This window comes from Babylonia areolata, chromosome 18, assembly GCF_041734735.1.
Source record: "Babylonia areolata isolate BAREFJ2019XMU chromosome 18, ASM4173473v1, whole genome shotgun sequence".
In the NCBI taxonomy this organism is placed as follows: Eukaryota; Metazoa; Mollusca; class Gastropoda; order Neogastropoda; family Buccinidae; genus Babylonia; species Babylonia areolata.
In genome coordinates, this window is record NC_134893.1 from 31,367,101 (window position 1) to 31,382,356 (window position 15,256).

Here is a 15,256-nt window from a genome sequence, read left to right on the forward strand (position 1 = left end):
TGATTTGAATAATTTGTTATCCATGTTCGTTTTAATGAAAGAGAATGCAACGGTGAATTCTGTGACGTTTCGGGAAACCAAAACCATTATCATTACTACTACTACTACTGCTATTACAGTGAGGAAGGTGACAGAATAGTTGAGACGCTCATCTGCCAATACAGAGAGTCCGTGTGGGTCTAGGTTCGAATCCTGCTCTCGCCCTTTCACCCAAGTTTGACTGGAAAATCAAACGAAGCATCTTAGTTATTCGGATGAGACGATAAACCGAGGTCCCGTGTGCAGCACGCACTTGGTGCACTGAAACAGAACTCATGGCGACGAGAGTGTTGTTCACTGGAAATACTCTGTAGAAGAAATCCAGTCTGATAAGTACACATGTATGTATGCATTCATAGCCTGACTAAGCGCGCTGGGTTACGCTGCTGGTCAGGCATGTGCTCAGCGTTCTGACAGGGCCCTGTATGATCAGCTGGGCTCCAAGCAACAATGATGATGATGATGATGGTGGTAGTGGTGATCAAGGTGATGATCATAGTACAACTACTAATGATAATAATAACAACAGCAACAACAATGATGATGAAGCGGGTGCAGCTCTGACCGTAGACGAGCAGCGTGGCGGAGTCGGACAGACGTCTGGAGGCCAGGTTGACGGCTCCACACGTGTAGTTGCCGCTGTCCTGAAGGCGGGCCTGGTTGATGATCAGGCTGCCCTCACTGGAGATGATCAGGTTGTAATCCCTGTGCACCTTCAGCTCCACGTTGTCCTTCAGCCAGAACACCTAGACAATACACACGTTCACCTGAGATAACCCGCACCTACACCTGCCACGACACATGTACACCTGCCACAACACACACCTACATCTGTCACAACACACATGCACACCTGAGACAATCCACACCTACAACTGCCACGACACATGTACACCTGCCACAACACACACCTACATCTGTCACAACACACATGTACACCTGCCACAACACACACCTACATCTGTCACAACACACATGCACACCTGAGACAAGCCACACCTACACCTGCCACAACACACATGCACACCTGAGACAACCCATACCTACACCTGCCACAACCTACACCTACACCTGCCTCAACCCAAACCTACACCTGAGACAACAAACATGTACACATGCCACAACGAACAGTGTACACCTGACACAACCTACACCTGCCACAACAAACATGTACATCCGCGACAACCTTACCTACACCTGCCACAACAAACATGTACATCCGCGACAACCTTACCTATACCTGTCACAATAAACATTTACATCCGCGACAACCTTACCTATACCTGTCACAATAAACATGTACATCCGCGACAACCTTACCTACACCTGTCACAATAAACATGTACATCCGCGACAACCTTACGTACACCTCCACAACAAACATGTACATCCGCGACAACCTTACCTACACCTGTCACAACGAACATGTACATCCGCGACAACCTTACCTACACACACGCACACCTGCGACAACCCACACCTACACCTGTCACGACAAACATATGCACCTGAGACTTCCCACACCTACACCTGCCACAATCCATATAATTTGACCTGAGACAACCAATACTACACCTGCCAATACCCAAAATTACACCTGAAACAACCCACATCTACACCTGCCACAACTCACTTGATATACCCGAGACAAGCAACACCTACACCTGCCACAAGCAAACATTACACCTGCCACAACCCACACCCACACCTGCCACAACTAAAAACTACACCTGATACAATCCAAACCTACACCTGCCACAACCCACACCTACACCTGCCCAAACACACACCTGTCACAACCCAAACACACACCTGAAACAACCCAAACATATATCTGAAATAACCCAAACACCTGCCACAACCCAAACATACATCTGAAACAACCCAAACACACACCTGCCACAACCCAAACACACACCTGCCACAACCCAAACCTGCGCCTGGGCCAACCCAAAACCTATTCCTGCCACAGTCCAAACATACACCTGAAACAACCCACACCTACACCTGCAACAACCTGTACACTGTTTCTGTTTAACCTGGGCAAGATGAAGAACAGGTCCTTTTAGTTAACCAGTACAGATCATGCTGTGGTCCCCGGGGCATTTCAGCTCCACGTTGTCTTTCACACACAACGTATACAATGTTTCTTTCAACATGGGCAAAGTGAACAACCGTTATCGTTTGCTTGTTTTATTGTGGTTTTTTTTTTTTTCCTTTAACCGAAGTATTGAATAAGGTGTACAGCAGGTACTTTGATCAACCAGAACAAATTAGGTTGTAGCCCCCGGGGATTTCAGCGCAACATTGTCCCTCAGCTACAATACGTTGGACATCCCCTACACATTTTTTTTCACATGGAGAAGAAAAGGTCACACACACACACACACACGCACGAACACAAGAGCGCACCCCCCCCCCCCACCCCCACACACACACCGAAAGAAACAAAGAAAACCTGTGTAGCTTCCGCCTGCGAACTAATGATTCGAAGACGCCAACAAGAAAAAATCTAATCAACAGAAATGCATCCCAGCAACAGAAATCTAAACATAAAACATTCTTGTTCCCCCCCCCACACCCCCATCCCCCGCCCCCCCACGCCTCCCCACCCTCTCTCTCTCTCTCTCTCTCGTGTGTGTGTGTGTGCGTGTGTGTGTGTGTGTGTATGTGTGTGTGTGCGCGCGCGCGCGCGTGTGTGTGTGTGTATGTGCGTGTGTGTTTGTTCACATCTCTGTGACCAGACGGTATCCTTCGCGCCTTTCTGCTCCCCTGTAATTTATCACGCATAAGATTGAAAAAAAAAAAAAACCAAAAAAAACAGCAGCAACAACAACAACAAAACTAAATGAAAATAAATAATTCCCACGCTTCAACGTTATAAGACCAGTATGCGCGTACATCACGCATCACAACAAAACAACAAAAAACAACAACAACAAAACAACAAAAACAACAACCGAGTTAGCGATATCAATTTTCTGGCTGGAAACAAAGCAGAACGAGGTAAAAAAAAAAATTTTTAAAATGCATGCTGTTTTGTCCTGGTACCCGATAGCAAACACCCCCACCCCATAGAAAAAAGAGAGAAAAGAAACAGATAAATAAAACAAAAAAAGGGAGAGAATGTTTAAGGAAAATACACAGACTGCAGCGAGGACGTGGAACAAAAACAAAGCAAAAAGCATGGATCAACATGACGAGCGAGAGGAAAAGGGATACGTCAAGAGCACTTGACAGTGCAATGTTTATCAATGTAAATTGTGTGCGTGCGTGTGTGTATGTGTGTGTGTATGTGTGTGTGTGTGTGTGTTTGCACGTACAAATGTTGTGTGTGTGTGTGTCTGTGTGTGTGTCTGTGTGTTAGCACGTACAAGTGTGTGTGTGTGTGTGTGTGTGTGTGTGTTCTTGTTGTTGTTGTTGTTTGTTTGTTTGTGTGTGTGTGTGTGTGTGTGTGTGTGTGTGTGTGTGTGTGTGTGTGTGCTAGCACGTACAAGTGTGTGTGTGTGTGTGTGTGTGTGTGTGTGTGTGTGTGTGTGTTAGCACGTACAAGTGTGTCTGTGTGTGTGTGTGTGTGTGTGTGTGTGTGTGTGTTGTTGTTGTTGTTGTTGTTGTTGTTGTTGTGTGTGTGTGTGTGTGTGTGTGTGTGTTTGTGTGTGTGTCTGTCTGTCTGTCTGTCTGTCTGTCTGTGTCTGTCTTTTTGTACGTGTGTGTGTTTGTATTTTGCGCGTGCCTAACTCTCGGGCTTACTTCGGAGAGGAAGATGGGTGTGATATACGTTTTTCAAGGCTGTGCGTCTGTATGCCTCGCTGTGTGTCTAGATATCCGAATGCCTGTCTGTCTGTCTGCCTCCGTTTCCTCATCTTTCTCATTTTCCCCTCTATTTGTGCGTGTCGATAATTACGTTATCTCTGCCTGTCTATCTGCTCCTCTCTCTCTCATATCTTACTTACCACGCGCGATCGAAAAACAACAACAACAACAAAAAAAGAAAAACAGTAAGAAATGTGCGCACATGCACGCACGCACGAACGCTCGCACGCAGTGGCGCGAAGTAAATTTGCCTCAATCATATCAATATTTATACAATCACGACCACGTCTGTCTAGACAGCATATGTAATGGTGTAGCGTTCTTGAACGTCTACACTGCATTTTAATGTATTCAACTTCTGTACCGCAACGAAAAGCGCTATGCCAATCTGAAAACGGAGTCTGCGTCAAAAAACAAAACAAAAGAAAATGAAAAACAACAGAATTCTAAAGCTGAGCATACATGTTGTCCAAACTAAAACTGAAAAGTATGTATAATGTTCTCCCGCTCTCTCCCATGCGTGTTTACAGGGAGGAAAAAAACATGTTTGCTTATTAAACATGTTTGTTTTCAACAACAAAAAGAAAGAATCGTCTTTATCATGTTGAAAGCAGCAATGTGTTTTCGGTATCTTCAGGAGGAAGTATCTGATTCCGGAAGGGGGCGGGCTGCATGGAGGAATGGTGGAACTGCTGGGCCCGTCACTTGTGGGAAAAACCTTTTCGTGAACATGTGAACATTCTCCACATTCTCTCTTTTTACCTGTGTGTGTGTGTGTGTTGTGTGTTGTGTTGTGTTGTGTTGTGTTGTGGTTTGTTCTGGATTTTTTTAATTGTTTGTTTGTCTCTGTGTGTGTGTGTGTGTGTGTGTGTGTGTGTGTGTGTGTGTGTGTGTGTGTGTGTGTGTTTGTGTGCGTGTGTGACAGAGAGAGACATACTGACAGACAGACAAAGACACAGAGAGTCATTGTAAAAACAATAATTTTTGAAGGTTATGACAACGATCACTGTAAGCTGCAATTTTCACTTTAAAGATTATTAGTATGTTCAAGAACGTATCATCAGACTGTGCACGCACGGGCTAACGCACACACATACACACACATACGCACACACTCACGCACGCACACACACACACACACACACACACACACAAACGCGTGCACGCACACAAGCATACACCGACTTAAACGCGCTCGAACAACACACACGCACACACACACACACACACACACCACACACACACACACACATATCAAATAACTCTACGAAGTGAGAACCAGCCTAAACCTTCACATCCACCCCCATAACCCCCACGTACCCTGGGTAGGGGTTTTCCCTCGGGTGGCAGGCACTGCAGTTCCACAGTGGTGTGAGCCCCCACCCGGACGCTCATTGGGGTCCTTTGGAAGCGTTTCCGGAGGTCTGCCAACACAGCACGAGCACAACAAACCTCAATCAAACCCCGAAAGCAATCACGACTGAGGGAATCACAGCCATGGCACCTGGATGTGAGTACAATCATTGTAAATACTGAATGGAACGCCATCCACAAACACATGAAGGTGACGCACATGCCATCTGGAAGTGGGGGCAATCACTTTTAAATGCTAAGGCGGAAAGTTTTTGGGTTTTTTAAATACATCGAAGCAAATCAAGAAGGGGAATGATTCACACACAACTTGAATGTAAGAAGAATCTGTTTAAAGGCTAGGGTGGAAAGTTACCCCGAATCAAATCAAGGGGGGCTACTCACACACCACATGGATGTGCATCAATCACTTTAAAGGCTAGGGTGGAAAGGTACCCCAAAAAACATTTAAAGAAAAACTATTCACAGTCCACCTGTATGTACACAAACACATTTTAAAGGATAGGTCGGAAAGGTTCCCCAAAACATTTAAAGGGGAACTACTCACGTGCCACCTGGATGTCGGCACAATCACGTTAAAGGCTAGGGTGGAAAGTTACCCTAAGACAAATTCAATCAAGGGGGACAACTCAAATGCCACCTGGATGTGGGTATAATCATTTTAATCAAAGGCTAGGGTGAAAAGCTAACCCCCAAATCAAATCAAGGAAGGCTATTCACATGCCACCTGGATGTGGGTACAATAATGTTGAAGGCTACGGTGGAAATCTACCCCAAAAACAAGTCAAGGGGGACAACTCATAAGCCACCTAGATGTGTGTGCGGTCACTTTAAAAGCTAGGGTGGAAAGGTACACCAGAAACATTTAAAGGAAAAACTACTCGCGGGCCACCTGAATGTAGGTAAACAATAAATAAAAGCTAGGGTGGAAAGTCACCCCAAAACAAATCAAGGGGGACCACTCACATGCCACCTGGATGTGGGCATACTCACGTTGAAGACTGGGGTGGAAAGTTACCCCAAAACAAAATGTAATCAAGGGGGACCACTCACATGCCACCTGGATGTGGGCCTTGGCGCTGCCGACACGCTGAGGGTTGGTGGCCCCCTGCACGTTGTTCCAGGCAAAGCACTGACACCAGTAGCCGTCGTCACCGTAGTAGTCCTCCACCTCGTCCCGCGTCACCTGCACGCTGCTCTGCAACGTCTTGCGGCCGCTCACCTGGTCGATCAGCTCCAGGCTCGTCGTCTGCTTCGGGGGCACCTGCAAGAGGAGGCCGCGTCTTGGTTCACCAGGTCAACCACACGGGACACTGATTTATATGTGATTAAAGACGGGGTAATTTACAAGACGTTTGAAAACAACAGTGATTTGTTCAGAGAAATTACTGAAGTATATATACGACGAAAGTAATAAACGAATTCTTCTTGTGGAGTTCATGCTTACAAAGAACATTATCACTTCCACGGCATTTTAAGGAAGGGCACAGCAGGGGAGAGAAAAAAAACACTGATGGATATTCTGCCAAGTTTGATTGAGTCAAATATGATGGGAAAGAGTTTTTGTTTAGTTCCTATGATCATGGCTTCAGTTTTGTCCGCGTTCAGTTTCAACTTATTAAGAGCCATCACATCAGAATGTCCAGGAAGCAGGCGGATGTTTCTTTCAAAAGAGAGGACAAATTTTCTGAAGTTGTGTCATCAGCATAAGAATGACGACTGACATTGTGATAGTTGATAATTTTAGCGAGGGGAGCAATGTACTGTGTGAAGGGCATGGGACCAAATGAATATAGATATTTAGGGACCATCTTAGACAATAAGCTGACTTTTGACAGAAATGTTGATTCCATTCATAAGAAATGTCAATCTAGAATTTTTTGTTTACAGAAGCTTAGAAATGTTGGTATAAATTCGAATATTCTTCAAAGTTATTATCGATGTTGTATCGAGTCCGTGCTCACAGTTTCATTTATGTGCTGGTATGGAAGTTTGGGAGTGAGGAGTAAGCGTGTTTTGAACGATGTCATGAGTGTATGCAGTAAAATTGTGGGAGTGAAACAAGCTAGTATGCAAGAGCTGTATGAAAGTCGAGTGGTTAAAAAAAGCAGGCAGATAGCAACTGACGACACCCATATTTTAGCAAAGTATTATGAGCTATTGCCATCAGGACGACGCTACAGAACTTTTAAGTTGAAATCCAGAGCTCTGAAGACTTTTATTCCACGTTCAATCCACCTTTTAAATTCTTGAGAACTGTGTGTGTGTGTGTGTGTGTGTGTGTGTGTGTGTGTGTGTGTGTGTGTGTGTGCGTGCGCGCGCGCGCACGCGCACTCTCATGTGAGACGTGTGAAAGTCGGTGCATGATAGGCTGTACCTTGTTCTAGTTGTGGTGTGTGTGTGTGTGTGTGTGTGTGTGTGTGTGTGTGTGTGTGTGTGTGTGTGTACTGAGCTTAAAAACGTGACAATTGGTTATAATGAATGTGCAATATGTAGGAAGAATAATGTGCATTATGCAGAATGAATGTACAATGGAATATGTCTAATGCTAACGTCCATATTCTAAATATATTTCTGTTTAATAATTACGATGTAATAATTAATTGCAATGTTTTTAAAAGCGAATATGTGAAATGCTTTTATTTTAGAACATATGTTTATTATTCTTGTTTAATCAAGTAATCCGCGTGTGTGGGGTGGGGTGGGGGTGGGGGGTGCGGGTGTGTGCTGATTATCTGGTTGTGGTTTTCCGCATTTCATCTTTATTCTTATCTTATCTGTCTATTATAATCAATGTGCAGTATAGTAGGCTATGTTTATAATTATATTCAAATAATGTTTCTTAATTCTTTCTGTTTTTACATTAAGAATACTAGTTATTACCTGCAGTGTGTGGATGTATGTATGAAACGATGTATGTGATAATTTTTTTTTTACATTTGTATCTTCGTAATATTCGTAAAAGCTGTTGTTGACTTTTACAGTTATGGTCCCCATGTTGTTTACTTGTCTATGTTGTGATAATGCACCTGACCAAATTTCTCCAGTTGGAGATAATAAAGTTATTCTTATCTTATCTTATCTTATCTTATCTTAGATCCCTGTAGGACTTCGTGTTCGATTTTAACTCGTTCAGACTGGCAATTGTAAATTGTGAGAGACTGGAATCGATCGGTGAAATATGATTTAAACCAGCTGAGAGCAGTGCCGTTAATGCCAAATGTATAATGAAGACGGGAAAGAAGGATCGAATGGTCAATGTAGTAGTAGTAGTAGTGGTAGTAGTAGAAGTAGTAGTAGTAGTAGTAGGTGAAACTGTACAATGTAGTAGTGGTAGCAGAGTGAAATTGTAAAAAATAAAGTTGTAGTCGTAGTAGTAACAACAGAGACAAGAACAGTAGTGATAGTAGCAGCAAAAAGGAGGAGAAGGGGTGATGGGAGGGAGGGGACGAGGAGGAGTAAGAAGAAGAACAGGAGAAAGGAGAGTGAGGCAAACAGAGAAACAAATAATGACAAAGTAGGTACTTATCTTACCAAGAGTTGTTCAACTTTTAATAGTTTGTAGTTTGTTTGTTTTTTTTCCACAAAAAGCAAAACCATGCGTCAAACAATCTACTTTCAAACAATTCATCCACTATGCAATGGCGGCACATGCGCATGCACGCAAACACACACACACACACACACACACACACACACACACACACACGCACATACAAAAAAACCCGCACGCGTTCGCATGCACACACACACACACACACACACACACGCACACATGCTTACACACACAAAAATAAATAAACGCAGAAAGGAAATTCCTGGCAAAATGTCTTTAAACTATTTTTAAACTCACTCAGCCAATGTGCATGCGTGTGTGTGTGCGTGTGTGTGTGTGTGTGTGTGTGTGTGTGTGTGTGTGTGTGTGTGAATACTGACGATGAGAACAGAAATACTAAAAATGTTTTCTCCAATGGAAGCGCTGCTTTCCGTCAGAGACTTAGATTGGCTTTTATTTTAAGTCAAAACAGTGAACCGTTTATAAACTTATCCGCGCATACGTGCGTGGTGCGTGCGCGTGAATGTGTGTGTGTGTGTGTGTGTGTGTGTGTGTGTGTGTGTGCGTGCATGCGTGTCAAGATTTAGGAGTCGAAGTTGAAGGTCACAACATCGCATGGATGAACGTATGAGCGCTCGCACATAAGAAATGGGTGGAGGGAAGAAAGAGAATAAACAAACCAACAAGACTACGAACCACTACCCACACAATCACACCCACCCATCCACCCACAACCCACCCACACAAAAACATACACATGGGTGGGGAAAAGAAAGAGAATAAACAATGAACAGAACGCAAATCTCTCTCTCTCTCTTTCACATACACACACCCACAAAACACCCCACTTCAACACACACACACACACACACACACACACACACACACACACACACACACACACAAGCCTCCTGGGTGGGGAAAGAAAGCGAAAAATCAATCAACAAGACCCGACGAACCACGTGACTCCACGGACGTACGCACACGCACACACACACACACACACACAGTCCCCCATCCCCACTCCCGCACACACACAAGAACCCCCACCTCCTCACACACATACACACCCATGCACACTCACTATTCCAAAATTTCTTGATGTTTGAATCAAAGTCCAGTTGGTATTTACCTTTAATGATCACTTTTTTTTTTTATCATTATCAGCATGCTTTGGACTGTTTTGGGGGATGTCTAATTCACTTTATAATTCATGTCATACCTAATTCTTTCAAGTCTGACCTTAAAACCCACCTCTTCCCAAAATAGCCTCCCTTCCCTGCCTCTTCCTTGTCTTCAGTTTCTCCAGTTTTAGAGTAGTGCATGCGTGTGAATGACTGGTTTGAAAGCGCTCTGGTTTGTCTCTGCACAAGATTCAGCGCTGTATGAATACCATTATTATTATTATTGTTATTATTATTAATTCATTGTTGGTCAGTCGAGTCCGCTGTAGCTCTTTCGTTCCCGCAACTCTGTTACTTCATTACTTCAGTCATCCCACCACCTCTCTTCCCATGTACCCCCTCCCCGATCTTCCAACTGCACATACACACCCTTTCCCCCGTCTCATATCACTTAAGAGTGAAAATTAATTAATTAATTAATAATAATAACAATAATAATAATAATAATGGTATTTATATAGCGCTGAATCTTATGCAGAGACAAATCAAAGCGCTTTCGCACCAGTCATTCACACGCATGCACAACTCTAAAACTGGAGAAACTGAAGACAGGGAAGAGGCAGGGAAGAAGGCTATTTTGGGAAGAGGTGGGTTTTAAGGCCAGACTTGAAAGAGCTGAGTGTGGAGACTTGACGAAGCGAAAGAGGAAGTTCATTCCAATTGCAAGGTCCAGAGACAGAGAAAGAACGGTGGCCAAAAGTCGAGTGTTTGAATCTGGGTGTGCGTAAACCGAGTGGATCCGATGCCGATCGTAGTGAGCGAGATGGAGTGTAGAGGTGAAGGCAGCCGCAGAGATAGGAACAGGCAGATTTGTGAATGCATACATAACATAGAGTGCTGATCTTGTACTTTACTCTGTGTGAGACTGGGAGCCAGTGGAGATGTTGCAAAAGAGGAGTGATGTGCTCAGATCTTTTCTCTCTGAAGACGAGTCGGGCAGCGGAGTTTTGTATGCGCTGAAGGGACTGACTGGATGAAGCAGGCAAACCAGACAATAGAGAATTACAGTAGTTAAGGCGAGAGAGAATGAAAGAAACGACAAGTCTAGATGTTGCATCAAATAAAGACTAAAGAAAGAAACACAGTGACTGACCATCTCGCCTGCACACTTGAAGGTGATCTGGATGGCCGGGGTGGCCCGACAGGTGATGATGGCGGGCTTGTTCTTCACCAGGTAGTAGTTGTCCTCGGGCTGCTGGAGCCACTCGGGGGTGCCCTGCTTCAGGGGGTCGCTGCTGCCGAAGGAAAAATCACCTGCCACAGAGAGAGAGAGGGGAAGAGGAGGTAAGTAAATCGTAAGGTTGAATCCCTTACTTATTTTTCCATCCATGCTTTTGTTGGCTTGTTATTGTGGTTTTTGTTGTTGCTGTTGTTGGTTGGTTGGTTTTGTTTGAGTCAGTTATTGTGTGTGTGTGTGTGTGTGTGTGTGTGTGTGTGTGTGTGTGTGTGTGTGTGTGTGTGAGTCGGAGAAAGTGAGAGAGAGAGAGTGTGTGTGTGTGTGTGTGTGTCGGAGAAAGAGTATGTGTGTGTGTGTGTGTGTGTGTGTGTGTGTGTGTGTGTGTGTGTGTGTGTGTGTGTGAGTCGGAGAAAGTGAGAGAGTCGGAGAAAGTGTGGGTGTGTGTGTGTGTGTGTGTGTGTGTGTGTGTGTGTGTGTGTGTGTGTGTGTGTGTGTGTGAGAGAGAGAGAAGAGAGAGAGAGAGAGAGAGAGCAGACCAGACCAGACCAGATGATTTATTCAGATAGGCCATAGCCCCTACTGAAGGGGTGTAAACAAAGTGAAGTAATCAACCAACCCTTTTGTCTGTTGAAAAGGAAATACAACATACTTAAGGTATGAATACATTCATAATGCAGAATTTATGTAACATCTCTTGTCCGTTTGAGAGATTTATACGAAATACTGCTAAATGTTTACTAGTTTGATTATTAGCAGATGAGAGGAGGGATGCTAACTTGACTCTTGTGGGGAAGTTCCAGAATGATTGCGGAATCAATTCTGTTCTCAAGTCATGAAGAGCTGGGCACTCCAAAACAAAATGTGTTTCATCGTGACTTGTAGAATTACACAAGTTACATGAGCGATTTTGTGAGTCGTCAGTTTTATATCTTATTAAATGAACATCAATATCCGAAACACCACATCTAAATTTTGTCAGTGCCTGTTTGATATATTTATTTAAGTCCATTGAAATATATGGTTCCATTCTAACTGAAGTTTTAAACGTTCTGTATAAGGAAAATCTAGCACTGTTTTGAATGTGATCATTCCATTCCTGCCATCTACAGTCAGTAATTCTCTGTTTAAAACATTTCAAAAAACTATTTATGTCTTCCACTCCTTGGTTATCCCAAACAAACGAAAACCCGTATTGGCTTAAACATAAACGAATTTTTGATGCCCACGTGCATTTACCTTTACAGTCAAGAGTATATAACATTTTATGCTTTAAATGGTAACCTTTCATCATTCATACGAGTCAATTTTAACCAGTAGGAAACACATCTTACGAAAGAATTTACAAATAATGGGAATCTTCCCAGCTCTCCATAGACCATATCATTTGGAGTGCGCCAGTTTACACCAAGAAATCTTTTTAAAGCAAACAAATGTAGTTTTTCTATCGGTTAATCTTTCTCAAGTCCCCATATCTCTGCTCCATATAATAAAATTGGTTGTACCTGTGTATCAAATAGTTTCATAAAAAGTTTTACAGAGTTATTTTCAAATTTGTACAAAATGCTCAAAATACCCAAAATTGCTTTCTTAGCTTTTGAAGCCAAATCATGACATGTAAATTTGAAACTCAACTTTGTTGTTAAATAAATTCCGAGGTATTTATATGTGTTTACAACATGCATTTTTTGGTTACCATAATACCATCTTTCATGAGCAGCTAAAAATCCTCTCTTACGAAAGACCATTACGTTACTTTTTTCCATTTTTACTTTCAGTTGGAGATTTTCAGCAGCACTGTGGAGACTGTTTAACTGAGTTTGTAGTCCAATGGCAGTTTCAGATAGCAACACTATATCATCTGCGAAAAGAAGTATAAATAGCTCTACAAGGCATTCTGAAAAAACTGCACCATGTCTACCATTATTGATTATCTCTAGCGCTAATTCATTTATGAAAAGAGAAAACAACACCGGACTACAGACATACCCCTGCTTAACTCCCTCAGTACAATATATATAATCACTAAATTTAGCCCGACATTTAACCTTCGCTTTTACATCCTTATACATGCTTTTAATACACTGAAATAATTTACCCTTTACCACATTTTTTCTCAAAATTGGCCACAGCAGTAATTTTCTCAAAATGAAATCAAAGGCCTTTTCGAAATCAATGAATGCCACGTAAAGTTTGCGATTATAAGCAAATTGCTTTTGAATGGCTGCTAGTAAAGTAAATACATGATCAATGGTAGGAGAGAGAGAGAGAGAGAGAGAGAGAGAGAGAGAGAGTGTATGTATATATATATGTGTGTGTGTGTGTGTGTGTGTGTGCGTGTGTGTGTGTTTGTGAGAGAGACAGTGTGTGTGTGTGTGGGGAGGGGGGGGGGGGGGGGCGCGCGCGCGCTTGTTGGTGTATGGTGTATCTGATGCATGTTCATGTCTGCATAACGTTTTATCAAAACGCCACGAACTACATGCCCGGGAGCTGTGAACATCAATCTGCATTATCATTGTAATGGTTTAGACCCTCTGCCAATACAGTGACCGTGGTGATTTCTAATTAATGATAATAATAATCACCATTATGATGGGGGAAAAAAACAATATAAATAATGATAATAATAATGATAATATCATTTATTTTCAGTCCAATATCATCATCTTAGATGAACAGACTATAAATGAATAAACGAACGAACAGTGTCTGTGAGGGTCTGGGTTGGACTCCCGCGCTCGCTGTTACCCCCAAAGTTTGTATGAGAAATCTAATTGAGCGTCCCGTGTGCAGCACGCACTTGGCGCACTGAAAAAGAGCCCATGGCGACAACATTGTTGTCCTCTGGCAAAATTCTGTAGAAGACCAGCTACAGAAATATAAATGTATGTGGCACTCAAGGCCTGACAAGCGCGTTGGATTATGCTGCTGTCAGGCATCTGCCTAACAGATGTGGTACAGCGTTTTTGGATTTGTCCGAAAGCAGTGACGCCTCGTTGAGAAGCTAAAACTGAAACTGAAATTGACTGCAACACGGGGAAACGTGGGCTTATTACCTTTCCAATGTTTATTTATTCATTCATTGTTTGATTTCTTGTTTTCTGGCTTTTTCCCTGGGCGGGGGAGGGGAGGGGGGAACGGGGGGTGGTGGGAGCGCTGGGAGCGTATATGTTTATAAATTCCCCCAGATTACAGTCAAATTGTACAGATGACTGACGAGTTTATTTTCGCTTAGTTGTGGAATTTTCAATTCCCCAAAATACGCTCGAAATGTATAGGGAATACAGGTTTGTTTGTGTTCTTTTTAATGTGTCTTCTTCTGCGAGCACGCAGAGAGACAGAGAGACAGACAGACGGAGAGAGAGAGATGGATATTATTTCAGTTCACACACACACACACACACACACACACACACACACACACACACAAAGACACAGACACACACACACGACCGCGGCGCAAGCGCTTTTGTGTGTGTGTGTGTGTGTGTGTGTGTGTGTGTGTGTGTGTGTGTGTGTGTGTTTCTGTAAACAAGTCCAAAACTTCTTCGTAAATAAACAACAAGAAGCAACTCCACTCTCATCAGAAAAAGATGACTCGGCAAAGATTTAGATTATTATTTTTTTTTAAACTTGTTGCTGTCCAAATTATCAGGCATAATACAGAAGAGGCTTTCTGCAGTCGCACTTAGAGGCTTTTAACCACTTGACAGCCGTTGACGAGTATACTCGACCATGAAGGGCTGGCTGTCACCTCACTGAGATAAGACAGAGCTGACAGCTCAGAACGTCAGTCACCATTGATAATTGCACAAAAGTAGTGACTGCACTTCAAATTCACGTCACACTCATCTCATTTCACCAAGACTCACCATCCAAGGAGTTAACTGGAGGCCGTACGTCAACTTCCAGTCTAAACGAGGCTCTGTGCACAATGTGATCTTGTCTGACTCCACCGGGTGTATATTCTTTTCACCGGAAAATTTGCAGAACTCGGCGTGTGTTTCAGCGGTTTCGCTTTTTGACAATCATTCTATTTCATTTCAGCGTATTTTCAAAACTAGAGTGTTTGAACTGTTTACTTAAAGACCTATATTCCATCAGAACATATTTTCAAAA

At 43.1% G+C, this 15,256-nt stretch overlaps 1 protein-coding gene across 1 annotated transcript in view; it reads right to left on the bottom strand.

Moving 5' to 3' along the window:
- Positions 1–15,256, bottom strand: part of LOC143292220 (netrin receptor UNC5C-like) — a 180,641-nt gene that overhangs the window by 70,766 nt on the left and 94,619 nt on the right. The window contains exons 4-7 of the mRNA XM_076602406.1: positions 11,057–11,217; positions 6,277–6,487; positions 5,173–5,276; positions 605–785 (exon numbers count right to left, since the gene is read on the bottom strand). Of these exons, the coding sequence (XP_076458521.1) occupies positions 605–785; positions 5,173–5,276; positions 6,277–6,487; positions 11,057–11,217 (657 nt within the window). The remainder of the gene's footprint in view (positions 1–604; positions 786–5,172; positions 5,277–6,276; positions 6,488–11,056; positions 11,218–15,256) is intronic.